This window comes from Alligator mississippiensis, chromosome 7 (assembly GCF_030867095.1).
Source record: "Alligator mississippiensis isolate rAllMis1 chromosome 7, rAllMis1, whole genome shotgun sequence".
Classification (NCBI taxonomy): domain Eukaryota; kingdom Metazoa; phylum Chordata; order Crocodylia; family Alligatoridae; genus Alligator; species Alligator mississippiensis.
In genome coordinates this window covers 68,532,341-68,552,422 of record NC_081830.1, presented here as the reverse complement: position 1 = coordinate 68,552,422, position 20,082 = coordinate 68,532,341, and the positions used below count along the sequence as shown (strand labels likewise).

Here is a 20,082-nt window from a genome sequence, read left to right as displayed (position 1 = left end):
TATATTCAACTACTATATAGTTGAACTACTAGTCCGTTTCAGGCTGGACATAAGGAAGAATTTCTTTACTATCTGAGCCCCCAAGGTCTGGAACAGCCTGCCACCGGAGGTGGTTCAAGCGCCTACATGGAATACCTTCAAGAGCAAACTGGATGCTTATCTTGCTGGGATCCTATGACCCCAGCTGACTTCCTGCCCCTTGGGCAGGGGGCTGGACTCGATGATCTTCTGAGGTCCCTTCCAGCCCTAACGTCTATGAAATCTATTAAACTAATTTTTAATGCAGCTGTGGTATAAAATAATGGCTGAAACTGGTAGATCTTCCTTTTGCAGCTTCACTTTTAAAGTATCTCTGAGTGCATGAGCCGTACTGCAGCAACTGCATTGACTTCTTTTGTTCAGGGCACCCAAACTTTGCTTTAATACAAGCATATATTTAAATATGCACATTCTTTTCTTTCCCACTTAGTAATGGCAACTGTATACATCGTACTTCCATCAAGTAAGGCTTACAATCATCTCTGCATGGTAATATTTTAACAAGGAAAAACTTTAGATTAATTTTTATTTTTAATAAAAGACATTATAAAAAGCTGATTCAAAAACTATAAACAGAACCTAAAACACTGATATGAAGCTCACTGAATGGAATTTTGAAGTGGAACTAAATATAGGTTGGGGACCAGTTCTGTTGTGCTTAAATTTATACAGATTTGAATATCAGTTAAAAAATTAAGTGTAGTAGATTATTGACGAAAAAAAAGAGCTTATGCAAATTTTGGCTTATGTTCAAATACTGAAATAGATATCTACAAAGCTTTAGACAGGTATAGCTATCTACAAACAATTACAAAACATACAGTTTTTTTCTGTACAAAACAACAATTATACAATGAAAATATTCATTAGAAAGATTTCAGTTTCTTCTGGACAGGAAATGTTGCATTCAGCAGCATCCAACAGCACCAAGTTCAGCAAGTCCTTTAGATGCAATCACTTTTGGGTTTGTTGCAACACTTTTTGTTGTGTTGTATGTTTTATAAATTCCAATTAATCTATCTGCAATCTCGAACATATTATTTCGCAGAGAGATGATGATAAATTGTGCATTTTTTGTTTGCTCCTGAAATGGAAAACATTTGTGTTATTTTACATTATTTTAAGGTACATATTCTTTTGTAGTGATATTATAGGAAATGAGTCTTATAACTGTACTTTAGAAAAGGACTTCCTTTTAATAATTACAACTATTTAGCAATTTTTCAGGTGCTGACTGGCCAAAATTTCTATGGAGCTTGACAAAATTCGGACCTTGCAGGAAAGTAATCCCAATTCTGTATGTACTTAAATACACTGGTCTTCTTTTGCCCATGTCAATAATTCCATTGAAGTTACTCTCATTTCCTCTTTCTTCTGATTCCATAAGGCTTATTTATCATTGAGGATAGCTGTATTGGCTAGCAACAAGGCAAGCTGCCAAACTATATCAGTTAGAGCAGATCAAATGGTGGTTCTCAACCTTCTTAGACTTGTGGCACCTCTCAGAAAAATGTCAGCTCTTAGTTTTCATGCATTTTTTTACTACAAAAAACGATAAAGCAATTCTATCATTGCACAGAACTCAACACAAGAGTTCAAAAGGTTTTTTGACTCTGTGGATTCCCATTTGAAATCTCTGGCCACGTCCACATGGAGTAGGGGCATGCAGTTGCCATGGGGGGAAAAAAAAAACAAACACAGTGGCACAAATTTGTCCCACCTTTTTGCCCCAGTACATACCCCTGCACGTGAGGTTAGCGCAGGGAAAAATGCTCTGGGTCAGGTAGGGGAGGCTGATGCTAGCACCTGGGCTGGCCCTAGCAGCCTTACCTGGGGTCTTGGGGCTCCAGCAGCAGTGATCTGAGCGTGCAGAACCTGGCTGGCAGCTGGAGCATGGCTCTGACCAGCCAGGCTCTGGTTTTGGGCTGCACATGCTGCTGCCATGTGTGCTGCCCCACTTTTTTCTGGTGCAGGTTTTTTGACACTAACATCTCCCTGTATCAAAAAAACCCAGCATGCTGCAAATTAGCAGCGTGGCAAATGCCTGCATGTGAAGCACATGCAATTTGCAGCACCACAGACAGGTCTGTGGTACCGCAAATGGTACATGTGTGCTCATCTGGATGTGCCAGCTGGGTTTATTTTGTGAATCATGTTGGTACACCTAACAGTGCTAACACTGCATGGCACCCTTGCAAGGGTCTCAAGGTACCCTGGTTGTGAATCAGAGAATCATATTTTTCTAGATAGGAGGGAAGTGGGGTGGAACAAGGGGTCTTCTGCTATTACAGAATAAATATGCAGTGCAAGGTGAATGACAATGAATAGAACTTAAGGTTAGATATATTTTTCTACATCTGAAGAGTAAAAATATAGTTAGTGGTAGGAGTCCAGGAGACACGGGCCGTGGACCTGATGTAGCTATCTATGCAGGGTTGGCCCAGCTGGGGCCTGGTGCAGCTGCGTGGGGCTTTGAAATTTGGTGGCAGGGGAGCAGTGACAGTGTTAATAGCCATCACTCCCCTACTGCCAAGTTTGCAGACCTACAGGAAGACCCACAGACCAGATTACAGGGTACTATAGGCCAGATGTGTTTGAGTCACGCTGCACTGGAAGAACCACTACGAGTGACAGCTGACAGTCCATTAAAATGCAGTGAGTGATGGATGCTGGTTACACAAAAATGGAGAAATTAATAAAGTTAAATCACAGAGGATATGGAGTTTGATTTGTTATGAAGTATTAGTGAAGGTGCTAAATTTTAATAATAATAAAACTAATTCAGCAAAAGCTCTGTTATCCGGCATCCCCCGGGAACGGGGGATGCAGGTTAATCAAATGTGCACCATCCGGTGCACTCCCTGGCATCAGTGTGCCGGGGGACAGGGAGGGGGGCCCCCACGCAGGCTTCTTTGCCCCAGGCTGTGGGCCGAAGAACCGTACAAGAACTTGGCTTGCGGTGGCCAAACTGGAAGTGGGACTTCTGCTTTCGCTTTTGCTGCATCCCTCAGATGCTGGTTAGTGGAGCTTTTCAGTTGATAAAGTGCAGATAACACAGCTTTTGCTGTAATAATAAATGAAAATAAGTTTCCCTGTGCCATCCAATTTTCTACATAGATTAGGACTAATTTTTCAACTTCAGTGGAAATTAATTTTGTTACACAAAACTGCATGCTGACATGCATGTTGGATGCAATCAAAATTCCATGGTGGGATCCCTTTGTTTTTAATCAAGCTGTGTGTGATCTTTTAATTAACTTCAAAAATATAATTATAGTGGAATTATCCATTTTTTATCCATGTGTTCACTATCTTGGTTTTAAAGCTCTTCTAGTATGTTTGTTAAATTTCAGAGAACCACATTTTCTGCTTCTGAATTATAACTAGAATAATTACATTTGTGGTTTTTTGTTATAAATCTTTAAGTGCGATTGATTATCTTGATTAATAAGAATTCAAGATAAAGCCTCAGAAAAGGTAGTTGTGAGAAATCAGATTAAAAAAAAAAAAAAATCAGAGGCTGAATCTAGGTCATCCCTTGTAGTTTAAAAGGGAAGCTTAGATTAATGTAATAAAATGGAAACATGAACCTTGAAAATGGAAACTTTTTGTCCTTAAAATAGTGGAATGACACAGTGGAACTCTTTTCTCTCTTTCCTGCCATGGCAGGGGATCGGACTTGATGATTTGCTCAGGTCCCTTCTGACTCTATCAACTATGAAACATCAGACTCCACGACAGCATCCTGTTAGTCTAAGGGGCCAGGATTGGTAGAAGACTAACAGCAAGTCTGGAATCTTTGGTAAGTGAACGTCTAAAAAAACTGCACAGGAAACTTAAGAAGATCTTTCTTAAGAATCTAGCAAACCCAAACCTTTTAAGTTAGAAATTATATTTCTCCAAAGGGCTCAGCATTCAACAGCTCAACAAGAACAAGGGACACTAAAAAGAGAACCCCCTTTTGAACATCTGTCTTATTTAATTAGTGATAAATAGAAGCCTCAGAGTACGCAAATTCTGAAATTTTTCATAAATACTTGAGCCTACACTGAAAATCTGTTGAATTTGGTACCGTAACCATAACTGTAAGAAATCAATTCTGGGAGAGAAGTTATCTTGGTAACTACTATTATCTAGTTCTACTAGAGAAGTACTTACATATATGTAAAATGCTACAATGGACACATTTTTGAAGTCAAGGGCTGCATCTATCTCATCCATGAAATAAAGTGGAGTTGGCTTGTAGTGATGGAGAGCAAAAACCAAAGCCAGGGAACTAAGGGTTTTCTCTCCTCCTGATAAGTTAAATATCTTCTTCCAACTTTTCTTTGGTGGTCGAACACTGAAAAAATGGAGAATTTGTAATTTCTGTATTTACTCCAATCAACAGTTATTAAAATGAAAATATTTTATTAGCAAATGTGTAAAATCTCCATGTCTCAAGAGACAATATTCAAATTATCCTAAGATGGATCCCCCTGATAGGAATCTTGCACTGTAATAATAATATAAGATGGTTATACAGCTACAGTCATTTGTGCCATATGGTACAGAATCCATAGCATTATGTTCAACACCAGGGTTTGGGCCCACAACACATTTATGCTAGTGCAATCAGCCTTTTTACATCAGCATAGCCAAGGAGTGGACAAAAGATGTGCAGCTGTACACCGATGCAACTTACTTGAATGTGGTGTAGAATTATACTGGGAGAAATTGGGAGTAAAACCCATGTGTAAAGGCTGTGTGCTTGGCCCTGTTCCAAGGTCATCATTTGTTACAGGCATATAGGCTGTTGCCTGCTCCCCACACCAGGAAGGGGATGGCAAACAGCTACCTTGGAATAATTGGTTGTCCATCTGCTTTGTATAAAAGTAATGTAAATTACCCTGGTGTAAATGTATTGTGTGTCCAGCAGTCCCCAGTCTCACACAATGTGGTGGACTGACTTACGGAAGGGAAAGATATGCTAAAGTTAGTCACTTTGTTCCCTTTATCCTGCAAATGATGGAAACCGGACAGGTTGTTTATGGTCTGAATTTTCATCTTTCGTGATGCTGACCCAATGTATTATTACAATTTTTTTCTTGACCAAACCTCTCTCTCCAAGCAAGTGTAAGCCTATTCATTTAGTTACAGTAAAATTCAACATTAGTTCAACTCTAATTTTGAAACAGTGCAGTAAAATACCTCTCTTGCTATTTATTCCATTGCTAGAAAGAGATCACCTGGTTCAAAAGAGATTTTCATTAATTTTTAAACATATAAATTATTATTAAGAAAGAATACCATGATTATAAATGACTTTTGCATGACCAAATGTTTGACCAACCTAAAAACAATTCCTTCTGAGAAAGGATCCAAACTGTCTACAAGCTCTAGTTCAGCATCTCCTCCTAAAGTAAGCATTTGGTAATTCTCCTTTAGTTTATTTGTTATTATATTAAATCCAGCCATAAACTCATTAAGTCTTTGTTTTCTAAGCTCTTCATAAGCTTGTCTAAAGTTGTCTCTCTCATTGGTAATTTCATCCAGCTCTGCCACACGTTTCAAGTACAGTTCTTCCTAGAGGAGAGAAAAGAAAACCCACAACACAAATAAAGTGGTCTATAAAATTCAGTAGTTCTTAACCTTTTTAGACTTGAGGCCCCCTTCCAAAACTTCTCAAAATGTAACAGCATCTCAGTAAAAAAGCTAATATACATTTTATAGACACGCACACAATTAATGTTAATTGATTAGATGATTATATTCATTCACCCCACTGCTACCAGTACTGCACTTTTCATTTCAGCTCTGATGTACCTCCTGAAAACAGAGGTTCACAGGGCAGTTTCACTCTCCCAGGTAGTTGCAGTAGAACTTCCCTGTATGCCTATCTTGGCTCTTTGACAGGAGGATCAAATCCTGGAAGTGGTAAATGATGCAGGCTTGTGTAAATATAGCAGTACATCCCAGCATGTCAGGCAGAAACATAGGGAAGAGAGTAATATGGCAGGAGACATGTAATGAGGGAATACCAGGATAGATGCAAGTGTCTGATCACTCTTTGGTTTGTCCAAATCAGCAGTGCTTCTATACATGCCCTTTTTGCTTTCAAGTAGCAGAATGTGAGTTACAACCCCAATAGATGCTGTTGACCAAAAATGATCTTGTCTATGTTGAGTACTCTTAAGCATGAAATTCATGGGGACAGTTAAAATGAAAAAAAACCCCAAAAAACAAGTAAAAGGTCATAGTACTATACATTGGGTGCATCTAGACATGCAATCAATTTGAAGAAATATACTCCAGCATGATATACTCCTGGGCATGTGCACCTGGGACCACAGCATGTTGAGCTGAGTCAGAGCAGCGGGTCTGGGGGTCAGCCTGTCAGCCCAGGACTGCTCTGACTCAGCTCAACGTGCTGCGGAGGGGCTGGCTGGGCACAAGGGTGCTTCAGTGCAGGGCAAGCTGGCAGGCAGAGCAACCTCGTGCCCTAGCCAGCCCCATCAGTGTCTACATGTGCGTTGCTGCGCACTAAAAAATTCTGCTGCAGGATAATACTTGTATTGACAAGTATTAACCTGAGGCAGAGTTTATTGGTTTACTGTGCCCTAGTAGGAGTGCACATGTACACACTGAGATGTTTACTGCGGAGCTAATTAGGCAGCTTTGTAGTAAATGTTTTATATAGATGTGCCCTTTGACAGATTAAGGAACAGAAAATGAAATCAAGCTGTACTAGTAGTTTACCCAGCTGCTACAGAGTGAATGAAAAAGTAAAAAGCCTTACCTTCTCATTATATTCTGCAATGGCACCAAGATTTGGTTTCATTTCATGACACTGGGCCTCTAAAAGGGCTATTTGATTAATTATAATATCTGGATCTTTAATTGCTTCAAGTTCCTCTTGATTTAGAACTGGAAGTTCTTCAACTGGTTCTGCTTCTACATGGTGCAGTGATATTTTTGATATCTAAAAAATCAATTTGTACAGTCACCTAAAATGCTTATACTTGCCACCACTAGTTTTCAAACGAACCCTGAAAAGTAGCTTTTACTACCAAATTTTACTTTAATTAAAAAATATAATCAATTCCTTCACTCAGTATGCCCCCCCCCCCCCCAATTTTAAATAAAAACCTGCCCCATCTCAATCTTAAGGCCTGGTCCCAGTTCAGTTTACCTTCTTATGGAAAATATCTGAAAAAGCAGGCAGGCTTGTGCTTTGTCCACCACCCCCAACCCCTCCAACATGTGATGAAAGCTAAAAGACTGCATATCTTGCTCTTAAATACTTCTCAAAACATTCATACAGAATTCTCAGAGACAGTGTCTTTGGGCCTCATAGGTAGCAATAACGAGTAAGTGTGCACTCCCTTGGTGTTGGTCAGATCATTCAGCATTTGAGCAACTATCTTTAAGGCTGCGTGCTTTCAGTTACCCAGGGCATAAGAACTTATTGTGCCTCAGCTCATAAGGAGTGTTTGCATGTCCACTAGGGGTGCGCAAAATGGGCTTTATTCGATTTGGAATTGAATTGGGGACAGTGATTCAAATCGTTGATTTGGATCACTGTCTCCGATTTCGATCTGGCTGAATCCAAATCTGAAGATTTGATGCTGATTCGGAGAACCAGCAATCCGGCCATAAACAGCTTTAAATGTTTTTTCTACATACCTCGAAGTACCAGGCATGGCTCGTATGAGCCCCCCCCCTGCACTCCTGTGGGACGCTCCATCCGTCCCAGCATCTCAGCATTCTCAAGCCACCTTCAGGTATGTAGAAAAAAACATTTAAAGCTGTGTTTATGTCTGAATTGTCGAATCTTTCTGAATTGATTCGGAGGGTTGCGATTCAATTCAGAGAGAGTAAAGGGTCTCCTGATTTGATCTGGAGATTCAGCCACCAAATATGGCTAAATCTCTACTGAATCAAATCGGGGACCGAAGCTTCACACAGCCCTAATGTCCACCCTTATCTGGACAAAGTGAAAGATATATAAGGGAACTTATTTAATTGAGGGGTAAGCTGCCCTGCCTAAACTCTCATTATGGGCTAAGAGTAGGGGCAGAAACTGTTACTGCATGGATGCTGATGCATAAACCCCTGCCTGCTGCTAATTGCAGGCTTACACACCCTGGAAATTGCTGAACTGGAAGGACAGGAAAACATGTAAACGTGAGTAGCCTGACTTTCCATTCGCTTTCATCCATAGCCCTGTGACTGGTGTTGAGCGAGTGATGCAAACCACAGCTTCATAACACAACAATCTGCAAGCACACACAAACTATAACGGTTTGGAGTTCCTAACCTATCTTTTAGTCATTAACAAATTATTTTAAACCAAACATTTCTTACCTCCTTTTGCCAATATTTTATCTTTGATTGATGCTCAGCAACATGACTGTCTATTTGTTCAATTTTAAGCCTTATACTAAGGGCCTCTTTCTGAAGAACATGTTCATCCTCTTGAATTGATTTCATTGCTTGAAGTAGATTACGATGCTGCTCCTGAACCTCTGGTAATGACTCCTAAGCAGAGACACCAAAATATTTAAAAGGTGAAATTCAAACTTGTTTGGGAAAAGCTTGCACTTATAGTACTGCAATTAAAAATATATGTTGTTTCTAGAGTTACAAATGAATGCCAGTTAAGATGAATATACAATGAAGAATCATTTTTGCTTAGTGTTTGTATTTAACTTTCTGAATCTAAATGATAGTACTCCATACTATTTACAAATATGTTAGAAATCTTTGTTTCTATTAGCAGAGCTGAGTTATATACATGCTGCACAGGTATACTTTGGAATAAAGGCAGGTGCAAGGAAGGCTTCCAAGAACCTTTACACATCAGGCTGCCTGGTACTTCTTCCATGATCCTTGGCTGTTGTCCAGCTAAGGTAGGTTTGCAGTAGGACACTCACTAAGGTCTAACACTACATGCCTTCGCTCTTCTTTCTGGAAGAGTCAAGATGACAAGACAGAAACAGCACTACTCTGGGGTATGGAAAAAAAGAACAAATCCCAAATCTTTTTTTAAAAGGGCCAAATCCGAGGCTTAAAAATACGCAAAATTATCCTTTTTATGGAACACTTCTTACAAGCCTTGCAAACCCTCTGGTTTTGCTAGACTTTTGGATGTCAAATGTTAACAAAATACCATTAAGGCTTAGGAAAGGCTGCTTGTCACAAAATGCTTTTAAGTGTATAGCTTCTTATAATTTTATAAGCAGAGCTCATGAATAACTCTTACAAACTATGTTCTCTCCAAAGAGGTACACAGGTATTACACATACTTCAGCTCGTTTGCACTCGTTCATAACTTCAGTAGCTTTTTCTTCTAGTGTCGTCAGCGTTTTTGTTAGGTCATCTATTTCCTTTTCATTATCTCCAGTTTCCTTTTCAGTGCGAAGAACAGACTCCTCAGATTTTTTCAGATTTCTGAATAAGTAGGTATTCAAGATATTTGTATATTCATGTAAATACAAAACATGGGTAAATATTATTTAAAGATCTAGAAAGCATAATTGGTCTTTTTTTTTTTACAAAGAAAATAAGATGTAATCTGATAATCAACAAATAAGTAATACAATCCCTTACTTAGGGATTTAGTTAAAGCGCATGGAGGCGAAGTAAAAATCACTGGCTGCTTGCAGCACCCAACACTGTTTTTGCAGCACTCCCCTCACCCCCCTATTAGCCCAGGCAGCCCCACCCTTTGTTGCTGATTGGCTGAGGGCTGCCCCTCATGTGGCTCCACCCCTTCTCCACTGATTGGCTGAGAGGGGCGGGACCACACAAAAAGCAGCCCTGCTTTTTGTCAATCAGCAGTGGAAGGAGGCGGCTGCCATCTTGGCTGCTTCCATTCGTGCCAGCAGCTACCTCCCTGGAAGGCTGGGCATCTGCAGCAGCTGGCTCCCACTGGGAAGACAGCTTTTTAGTTATGGCAAGTTCCTTCCCCCCGGTAATGCCATAGAATATTGTGAGGAACGTCAGTTTTCATGGTGACTGTGGAAACTTACTTTTTCCAGTTTCTGTAAAAATCATGATATCAGAAGTTGAGTAGTAATACTTTATGACCTACACACTCCAGTTCTTTCCCATGGGAGATGCTACAGTTATGGAGCTTTTTTCTTTAATCAGTGTTTATAATCAAGTGACTTAAGTTTGTGTTCTCATTGAGTTTTAACATTTCGTATATGCATTCATTACGACTTGCCAGGCATAAGAACAAATATTCTTAATTTTACCTTCCTGGCAGAGATCACTAAAAGGTCACTCTTAACATCTCAATTGTTTATGCCATTTTTTAAACTTATGTTGAAGTTGTGCAGGTTTATTAGCTACGGGCAAATGTTTATGTGGGACATAGCAGACAAAAATCTTGAGTTCTACCGGATTTTAATGAAGAAAATTATTGAAGGAAAGCAATTAAGGCTGCCAGAACCATACCTACTTTAAGGTAAACTTGTTCTCTGTATACACTTCAACATTTAAAAAATTAAACCCATCTGCAATGCAATTATGTTTTTGCATTCTACTTATATTAAGATTCTGATGCATAAATCTAGGATTAAGTTGAAAACCAGAAATTTGATTCTAAATGATATTAAAATGGTTGATATGTAGCCACCGGTAGCTTGCTTTAATGCCTACGCTTTCTCAAGTGTCATATAAGCCTATTTATCAGTTAAGGTAATAATTTTTAATCTTATCTACCATAACCAATGTCATATTGTAAATAGAAGCTGTATGAGCCCACCCCGGTCATATCTAGTCATAAATAAAGGTGATGAAAAATGGTAGTTTGATAAATTATTAGTAAAGATATATGTCAATACAATGATCATGATCAAAACACTGTAATTACAGTCTTAGGTTCTTAAATTGGAGCACATAAATGCTTACTATACCTGTCTGCAGTCTTGATTGCCACCTGGGCTTTAGTAACAGCAGAAGTATACTTATCTATTTCCTTGTTTATCTTATCAAGTTTGTCTTGCTGAGCTTTAAGTTTATGATTATTGATTTCAATTATGAGATTATGTAATCTTTTAACTTCACTTTCTACTTTACCAGCCTTTCCAGCAACACATTCATAATCTGTCAAAAAAAAGTTTGAAGAGATGGTCAGACAAAATAGCTGGTTCTTAATTACAGCCTCCAAGCAAAGTTAAATCATAGGACTTCTGAATGCTAAGAACATAAGTAGGTACCATACTGTCCGACCAACGCTCCATCTAGCCCAGTATCCCATCTCCACACAGGAATGTATGATTTAAAGGAAGAACACTGAACCGAGTATATCTAGAATGATTTATCCCCTGTTCATTTCCTCTCTGGCATGATGATGATCTTTTGGGTTAAGTGATTTTTCAGGAACTTAAAACAGCATGGAATAGGTACCTAATTAAAAGCCCAGGTGTCAAACCTTATTTTTAGGTCAACAAACTTGTAAAAAATTTAACTTACTTCTACAAACTTTTAACTATTACTTTTAGAATTAGTAGTTAACTTTTGAAAGTGGTAATTAGAACTCTCTTTTTCTAAAGGAGAAAAAAAATAGTTATTCTTGTAAGAGACCAGAGATGAGTTTTACATCTACATTAGATCTCAAACAAAGTAACTTAGGCTGCTGACAGAAGTTCAGTTAAAATCCTGATAAGGTAAGTTGCATGATCCCAACAACAGTGCCTCCTGCCATGCCATATGTGCACAGTAGGAAGCACAACTGTGGGACTGGGGCTCAAATCCTAAAAACGCCTTATTGCCATTGCAGGGAGCCAGGGTGCCAGTCAGCTGATGGAGACTTCCAGCCCTGGGAGTACACTGAAACCCTTCAAGACTGATTAGCTGACTTGCACTCCCAACCCTGGTAACTGCTCCCATATTCAGTGTAAGGCACAATAGGAACCAGCCATAAAGTTACCATACATTTTGTGCAATAATGTTATAGTTTACTCCCTGTTATCGCTCCAGTAATTGCATGAATGTGTGGCCGGATTGCTACTTAAGATTTGATTAAGTAGTTAATCACATTTTCAGTATAATGTCTGCCAGGGACTTTAGAGATGGTCACTCTAAAAAAAATCCCCTTTTAGATATCCCTAAAGCAGGAACAGATTTCTTGAAGCAGCAAACTGACTAGAACTCTTTTAATGAAGTTTTCTCCCCCTGCCCACAGGGGTTCATAATAATGAGGTAGCACTGTGTTTCAATCTATACATTTTTGTTTAACATTGACATTTTATTATTTTTATATGTTCTTAGAGTAAACAGGGCTATACTAGAACACAAGGGATTGATACAGTACCAACGGTAAAGAACATAATAAATTTTTTTCCCCAATTTAGGTTTAAATAGATATTCTGACTCCTGACATTGCTTACTTTGCAGAAAGCTCTTGTTTGAATTGCTGCAGTGTGTAGTGTCAACTGCAGTGTCATGCAACAAGCAAACTAAAGTAGTGCTAAACCAAAATCAAAATAGATACACTTTTGTTGGAGTATCTTTCCCATTAATAAACACTAGAATTATTAATAAATATAAATGAAAACAAGAAATGTTGGTTAAGCAAAATTACATTTCCTTAAGACCCCCTTTGCTGTAAAGTCATTAAGATGATTCCTCCAATACAGGTTTATTAATATTCAGAAAGCAAGATTTAGCCTAAATGAAACATGAACCTGAACTACTGAAAATAATGAGAAAAAGACTATCTAAAAACATATCCTCCTTGGAATACATGAAGGCACTTCATTAGAAAAAAATATATACCCAAACTAATCAAGTTGTAATACTCACCCCAATTCCTGATGGATAATGAATGTCATCATAAGTTACACCTCTAGCTAAATACCCCGAATCCAAAAAAGCAAAAACACCCCCCCCCCCCCCCACCGCTATCACATACCTTTCTTGAAGGCATTAAGATTTTTTTCCAGGTCTTTCTGTTTGCTTTTGTCAGGAGCAGCAGCAATTACATTAGCCTCAAGTTCCTTAAGTTGGTCTTCTAAGAGAACTTCTTGTTCTGATAGACTCTACAGAATAGAAGGTTCTGTTAGGATACTCACATTTTCATATTATTACAAGTAAGGGGCTATTACACTTAAGAGTATGTTGGGGAAGCAAATTTCTACCATTCCCATGGAGAGGCCATGCAGCTTAGTAATAAAGTAAAGTAATACATTTGCTTACCTGTATGCTGGCTGTATACTTTTCTAAAGTGCTTCTCATTTCTTGAACACTTTGACGCAATTTTCTTATAGCATCTTCAAGCTCTACTTTCTCTTCCTGGTAGCACACTGCTTTTTTTGAATCATTTTGCAGCTGCAATTCCATTTTATTTATCTACATAAAAGTTAGATTTAAATATCAGTTCATATGGCACCATACTTTTAAATCACACTTTACAATAGAATGAGACCTGTTTCATACTCCAGAACAGCTAATAATTTCTGAAACAAAAAAAAAACCCCAAAAAAAACCACTGAAGAGAGACTTAAAATATCAATTCAAGGAAGAAAGAACAAGATGATAAATTGCACTTACTTTAAAGTAAAGAGGTTTAAGTGGATTTAATTAAATCTGGGGCATAGATGATCTTTATCTGCACATGATCTTAGTCCCACCTTATTTTGGTTTATCCTAAATTTGATCAGGAACAGATTTAAGCTAAATCAAAGGAAGCAATCAATCATGAAGAGGTATAACTGGAAAAAAAATCTTGCGAATAAAACAACGCATTTCAAGTAGAGGTTTTTTAGCCCAAGGACTTTTTTTCTAATTAAAGAAATAGGAAATGTAGAGACAAAGGCAAAAATTTGAAGACAGAGAGCCAAAAGTTTAGTCTGAGGAAGAGACAGCATAATAAAATGAATCAATAAAGGAAAATGATGATACAGAATTCTGAAAAAGTATTTATAGAGTTTTGGTTGTAAGATGCACATAGATAAGATTTCTACCACAACATTTATGGTAAAAATGTAGTTAGAGATTTTGTGAATACGTGTTCCAATCCCAACCTCTATCCCTGCTTTCTGCTATTTAGGATTCCAAACTATTTCGAGATCTGAGGAACAGTTGAAACTGCTCTGCTCTGCCCTTACAACCTTTGCTGTGAAGGCTGAGGCACAAGGACAAAATGGCACATGCCAAGAGGAAGCCACATAGACTCAAAAGAACTGAAGTTAGTATATATTTCTCTCTTTTTTTCTTGAACATATATTGATGTAGGTCTTCATGTGACTGATAAACAACGCCTCTTTGTCTGAAAGAGAATCCTGGCTGCCCCGAAATAATTATTTACTATTTTTGGTATTTGATATGGTAGCAGAGCAAGAACACTATCTTTAATAAAAGGGAGTTAACTCCACTTAGCTACCTAACAAAGTTCAAATATAAGAATGCTCTTGAAACGTACAGAAGGTCCAGACTATACTCTAGTAGTGGACTCAGGTTTAATATTTGGAGCTATAATAAGATTGATACTGGAAAATGTATTTTGATATTCCCTGGGAGGAAAACCTTGAAACCAAGATGCTCCAGGGACAGCAATAAAAGGGTAATAACCTGAAAGAATGTGTCTAGCAACATAACAGAACTCTTGAAATCCCTGAAGCAGTGTGGAATTTTTTTCCTAGGAGGAATGAGGTTTTCAAATACAACATAAATTTGGATCTTTCAAACAACTCGTGACAACTTTGGGAATGAACTTGGGATGAGGTCTCAACATCATCTCATTTGTCAACTGTTGTGCAAGGAGTGAGTTTGTAGTGGTTGTTATGGTGATGCAAGGCTGTCAAGAACAAATCGGTAAAGAACATTCAGGGAAGCAGGGCCCTATAAGGTATGAAAGTTCAACAATATGAGATGCTACATTACAGGGTGGGTATTTTCGCTAGTGTGTTAGTATAGGCAAATCTTAAAAACCTCATTATCATGGGGTGATGAACTGAATGCAACTGAAATGACATACCAAGAATGATGTAAATTGGACTTTAATGCAATTGAATGGAAATAGATTGTAGTTAAAGATTTTTAAGGGGCCTCCAGTAGGTCAAACTATTTTAAGCGGCCCAAATAAAAGTCTTTTTCATTTAGAGGAGTAAATTTTCTTTAGGGAAAACCTTTTACTTTGTACTAGGATCCCTTGTACTTATAAGAAGGAGTCTTTCAGGGTAGCACTCCGCCAGTCATCATTTACACTGTCACATTTTATGACTGGAGGAAGTTTGGCTGAAGTATCTGACCTCTTGGTTCTAATATCAAATATGGTACTGTCTGGGAAACATATGGGAGCCTTAATAACCAGTAAGATTTGTTGGAAAGAATTGGCTCAACTAATATGGGGCTATAAGGATTAGAATATTTATATCTTGCTTTGATTCTGCATATTACTTTTGGAATTAAGGGACCATCACAAGTGCATATATATGAGAACTTGCATCAAGTGCATATATATGAGAACTTGATTCTATCATATGGAAAAGGAATCTTGCAATTTTCCCCAGGCTGGTGCCTCTCTTGGAACAAAAGGTTTATTTTGTAAGTTACATGTTGAAAATGAGATTTCTCAATGGCGAAATATTAGTTTGCTGGATGCCTTCAGATATCATTCCTGGTTGGCAATGGACTGTCTACTCAGGAATTATGTTAGACTACTAACGATTTGTGACAGTAAGAACCTTAGGCTAAGAAACTTGACAGGATAAGGTTAAGGAGCCATAAGGAAAGAGGTTTTCTAAACAGACATAAGTCAGATAATTTAAGAATCTTGCTAAAATAGGATGATGCCTGAAGAACCTGAGGGTAATGGACACACTTTGTTTCTTTAAAAGGGGAGGTGGGGTGTGCTAAAAAGTAATTATTATGTCTACATGATTCTGAAGCAATAGAAGTGAACTAAATCACACTAACTTTGATCCTGGATGAAGCACTTTTGCTAAACTTCTATTTGTGTTCTTAGTTTGAGAGAGAAAATTGTTATGTCTGTCTACACCCTGAGACTCCTGTGAGTGATTGAGATCTACATTAATAGTATCTAGGCTTTTCTGGAGTAACTTTTAAGTTCTATGATGTATCTCCATGTAATTTTCCAAAACGTTTCCAAAGTTCAGGGGTGCGAGGCATGGGTTATATTTATACACACGCACCCAGATGAAGATAACGGGTCAACCTAAAGAAAAAGGGCTAGACCTGCAGGCTACAGTGCAGAGAACTCTCAGTTCTGGACTCCCCATCTCTAAATGAGTTAGCTTGTGGAGTCAAGTGAACCACAGTCCCAGTAGCTATATTTGAGTATGGATGAAGGGAATGAAACAGGAGGTTGGGCAGACAGACTGGAGAATATTGGAGAACCTGGGCTAAGATAGCAAATGTCCACAAGTTTCCAAGGCCTATCTGTGATTCTATTCCTTCCTTTTCTCCCCCGCTTAAACTAAAATCTACTGGCAACAACTGAAGCTTGAAGGAAGAATTCCTTTTATATGTTGAAGTGTTTCAATTCTAAGACATGACATACTTATTTATTTTTGAATACCCCTGGCTGGTCAGGAAGACTACCTTCAGTTAGAAAGAGATGCTAAGTGCTGAAAATAGCAAGAATGATCCAAAATTGAAATGACACAGTTTCGCACCCTATCCTCATTGGGAAGCTAGCAGATTGTGGAGTGGACGCCTACACAGTCAGGTGGGTGGCCAACTGGCTTAGGGACTGCACCCAGAGAGTGGTGGTGGACGGTTCCTTCTCGGCCTGGAGGGAGGTGGCCAGTGGGGTTCTGCAGGGTTCGGTCCTCGGACCGATATTATTTAACATCTTCATCAGCGATTTGGACAAGGGCGTGGAGAGCACCCTCTCCAAGTTTGCTGATGATACCAAGTTATGGGGCAAAGTTAGTACAATGGAGGGCAGGGAGCAGATTCAGGCCGACCTGGACAGGTTGGATCAATGCGCAGAGAGAAATAGGATGCAATTTAATAAAGATAAATATAAGGTACTCCACCTGGGAAGGAGGAATCCCCAGCACACCTATAGGTTGGGGAGTGTCCTTCTCAGCAGCTCGAAGGCAGAGAGGGATCTTGGAGTCATAACTGACTCCAAAATAGCACCACCTCTCCTGGAAGCCCACTCCAGATCCCCACCACCCTTACTGTGAAAAATTTCTTCCTAATATCTAACCTAAATCCACTCTCAACTAGTTTACACCCATTATTCCTAGTTACTCCCTGGGGCACCTTAGTAAACAGTGCTTCCCCTATTCCCCGTTGACCTCCCCTAATAAGTTTATAGGCGGCCACAAGATCTCCCCATAGCCGTCTCTTGTGAAGGCTGAAGAGATTCAGCTCTCTCAACCTCCCCCTGTAGGGTCTATCACGAAGGCCACTAATCATGCGAGTGGCCCTCCTCTGGACTCTCTCCAGATTCTCCACTTCCCTTTTGAAGTGTGGCGCCCAAAACTGGACACAGTACTCCAACTACAGCCTAACCAGTGCCACATAGAAGGGGAGCATCACTTCCTTTGATCTATTAGTCATACACCTGCTAACGCACAACAAGGTGCGATTGGCCTTGTTGATGGCCTCGTTACACTGCCGACCTCGGTCCTCTTTCCTGGCAGGGGGTTGGACACGATGATCCATTTTGGTCCCTTCCGACTCTACAATCTATGAATCTATGAAAGGGATTTTAATTTTTAAGAAAATGCTGGTTATTTTATTTCAAGAAAAACACTGTACATGCGTTTTAAAGAGTAGAGCCAAATTTTTCCAGCCACTAAAAAAATCTTGTTGGGACTTTACAGACCTAAATTTTTTTTTTTAAAAAAATCCCATTTTGGCTGCTCAGCTGACAGCTCTGCTAAGCAACAGTTCCATATTTTCAGTCCTTTCCTTGTTTTAGTTCTTTAGCTATCCAGTATGGGGACAGCATTCTGGGTCAAGAAAAAATCTACCTATTCTAAGGCAGAGGGTGTTACACATATAAATGTACAATTTGTACACATACAAATGTACAAATCATTACAACCCATATTAGTTGTGTAAGAGTAGAATAAAAGATAACAAAACGCTTTTGTCAGAGCTGATTTGGATCAGTGCCTCGACACAGTGGAACTTTCCAGCACAAGGCACGGTAAGGCAGGGGAATTCTCGGCATGGTGAAGAGTTCCGGTGGGGATAGAGTTCCCGCCGAGAAAATGCAGATTTGCATAACACGACTGGCCGATGTTAAATTATTCCCACGTGGCGGCTGGCAATTGGCTCTCTAGCCGTATAAAAGGTTAGGGGCATTTCCGCCCTAGTTGGAGAACTCTGCGATTCCCCCTGGAGTGGAACTTCGGCAGCTTGATCACCTGCCAACGACTCCCCGTCGACGAAGCCTTACGACGTATCCTCCGTGTTGCATGCCCGAGTTAGACCCGAGCTACCCGGTCTACAAGAGCTCCTCGATTAGCGACTTGAGATTAGAATTGTTGCAACTACGATAGAAGTGTGAAGTCATTTCTTGCCTGCACTGTATACGACTCTACAGCGTAAGTAAAGACATCTCTGTTTTTCCAATTGATACATGTCTCGTCTGTGTCTAACTCCGCTCTGGTGATAAGAGAGTACCCATCTGCCCGTCACGGGATCGCAGCCGCAACCCCAGCTAGCGTTCCCGAGGGTTTCCGATCCTCGATTCCCCCTCGGCCCCCACAGCTTTATAAATGTTAACGTACATTACAAAGCAATCAGTGCAATTTGAAATATATCAGTACTAGCCGTATCTGTTTAACTCAGTGTTTTCCAGAGGTTGTATGTTACCAGAGATGTTGATTTGCTTCTGCATAGTATTTACGTATGAACCATCAAAATCAAGAAAAATAAATATAGTAAATAAATTTCACAAGAAATACTATTTCTACTTATATTAGAACTAACCTCCTCTTCTGAAATTTCAACCATGACTGAGGATCCCATTCTCCCCTTCAGTACTTTACCTCCACCACCAGTCATTGTTCCTAAAGTGAAATGGGTAAAGATATTAGAATGATAAATTGATTTGATACCCCCTTAAAAAATCATGAACAAATCCTTTTAGTTTTATATTTTTAAATACCTGACTGTTCTATGATTTGTCCTTGCAAAGTTACTACTCTCCATCTTTTGTTTTTTTGAAATGCTACTCTGGTGGCCTGTTCCAAGTTGTTGGCTACTAAAGTGTTACGTAATGCAAAATAAAAGGCTGGGAGAATCTTCTTATCTTTTACTTCCACTAAGTCAAATAGACGAGGAATATTTTCAGGAGTCTGGATTTTACTCATATGTTGTGTCCATTCCGACATCTATATGGAAAATAAAAATTTACAGTAAGTTAAAACACCATTTATTCAGTTTAAAATAAATAAGATGCCTTTGAATGCATTTTTCCAGTAGTTTTCTGGCATTATACAGCTGCTGCAATGATCCTGACATTGCAAATGGGCAATAACTGATATTAAAGGAGTGCTCTTATTTTCATAATAAAAAATGTCCAAGAAATGTCTACATAAGTACTAATACTTTTGTTAAACTATGAACAAATTCAACTTCAAGTTATTTGTACAAGTGCACAAAAATATTTATTGTACATCACAGTGAAGATTTTTTTCCAGAAAGAAGTCACTAGGGAGGGTAAACATTGTGAAACAGAGATTCTCTATGCTGTTGAAATAGTTCTAGAGCTCCAATAGAAAAAATATCTAGCTTTACTCAACCTATAGGTTATGATGGTGGTATTAAGTACATTCTGTAACACAAGAAGAGTCAGTAGTATGACTTATCTCAAGAATACTAATACTTACTTTGTCCAAGGCTATAAATGTGGCAACTCCAATCCCTTGCCTTTTCAAGAAATTCACACATTCCTGAGCTGTATCTATTGTATCAACAACAATGTAGTCTAAGGCACCACAAGATGAGGAGATAGCAATATCATACTTCTCATCAATAGCTCCCAAGTCTCCCTAGTAATTGACAAAGGATAAAAACATTTTGATCAGTATGGTGATTGACAATGACATATTACCATCTTTT

The 20,082-nt window shown here is 38.9% G+C and overlaps 1 protein-coding gene across 6 annotated transcripts in view; it reads right to left on the bottom strand.

Moving 5' to 3' along the window:
* Positions 1-548: 548 nt before the first annotated feature.
* Positions 549-20,082, bottom strand: part of SMC4 (structural maintenance of chromosomes 4) — a 71,008-nt gene continuing 51,474 nt past the window's right edge. For all 6 annotated transcript variants that reach the window (XM_019491658.2, XM_006272857.4, XM_019491657.2 and 3 more), the window contains 12 exons: positions 19,851-20,012; positions 19,127-19,352; positions 18,949-19,028; positions 13,228-13,380; positions 12,944-13,070; positions 10,944-11,133; positions 9,327-9,471; positions 8,386-8,559; positions 6,818-7,000; positions 5,372-5,604; positions 4,198-4,381; positions 549-1,123 (listed from right to left, as the gene is read on the bottom strand). In XM_019491658.2, the coding sequence (XP_019347203.1) occupies positions 947-1,123; positions 4,198-4,381; positions 5,372-5,604; positions 6,818-7,000; positions 8,386-8,559; positions 9,327-9,471; positions 10,944-11,133; positions 12,944-13,070; positions 13,228-13,380; positions 18,949-19,028; positions 19,127-19,352; positions 19,851-20,012 (2,034 nt within the window). In that variant the 3' untranslated portion in view covers positions 549-946. The remainder of the gene's footprint in view (positions 1,124-4,197; positions 4,382-5,371; positions 5,605-6,817; positions 7,001-8,385; positions 8,560-9,326; positions 9,472-10,943; positions 11,134-12,943; positions 13,071-13,227; positions 13,381-18,948; positions 19,029-19,126; positions 19,353-19,850; positions 20,013-20,082) is intronic.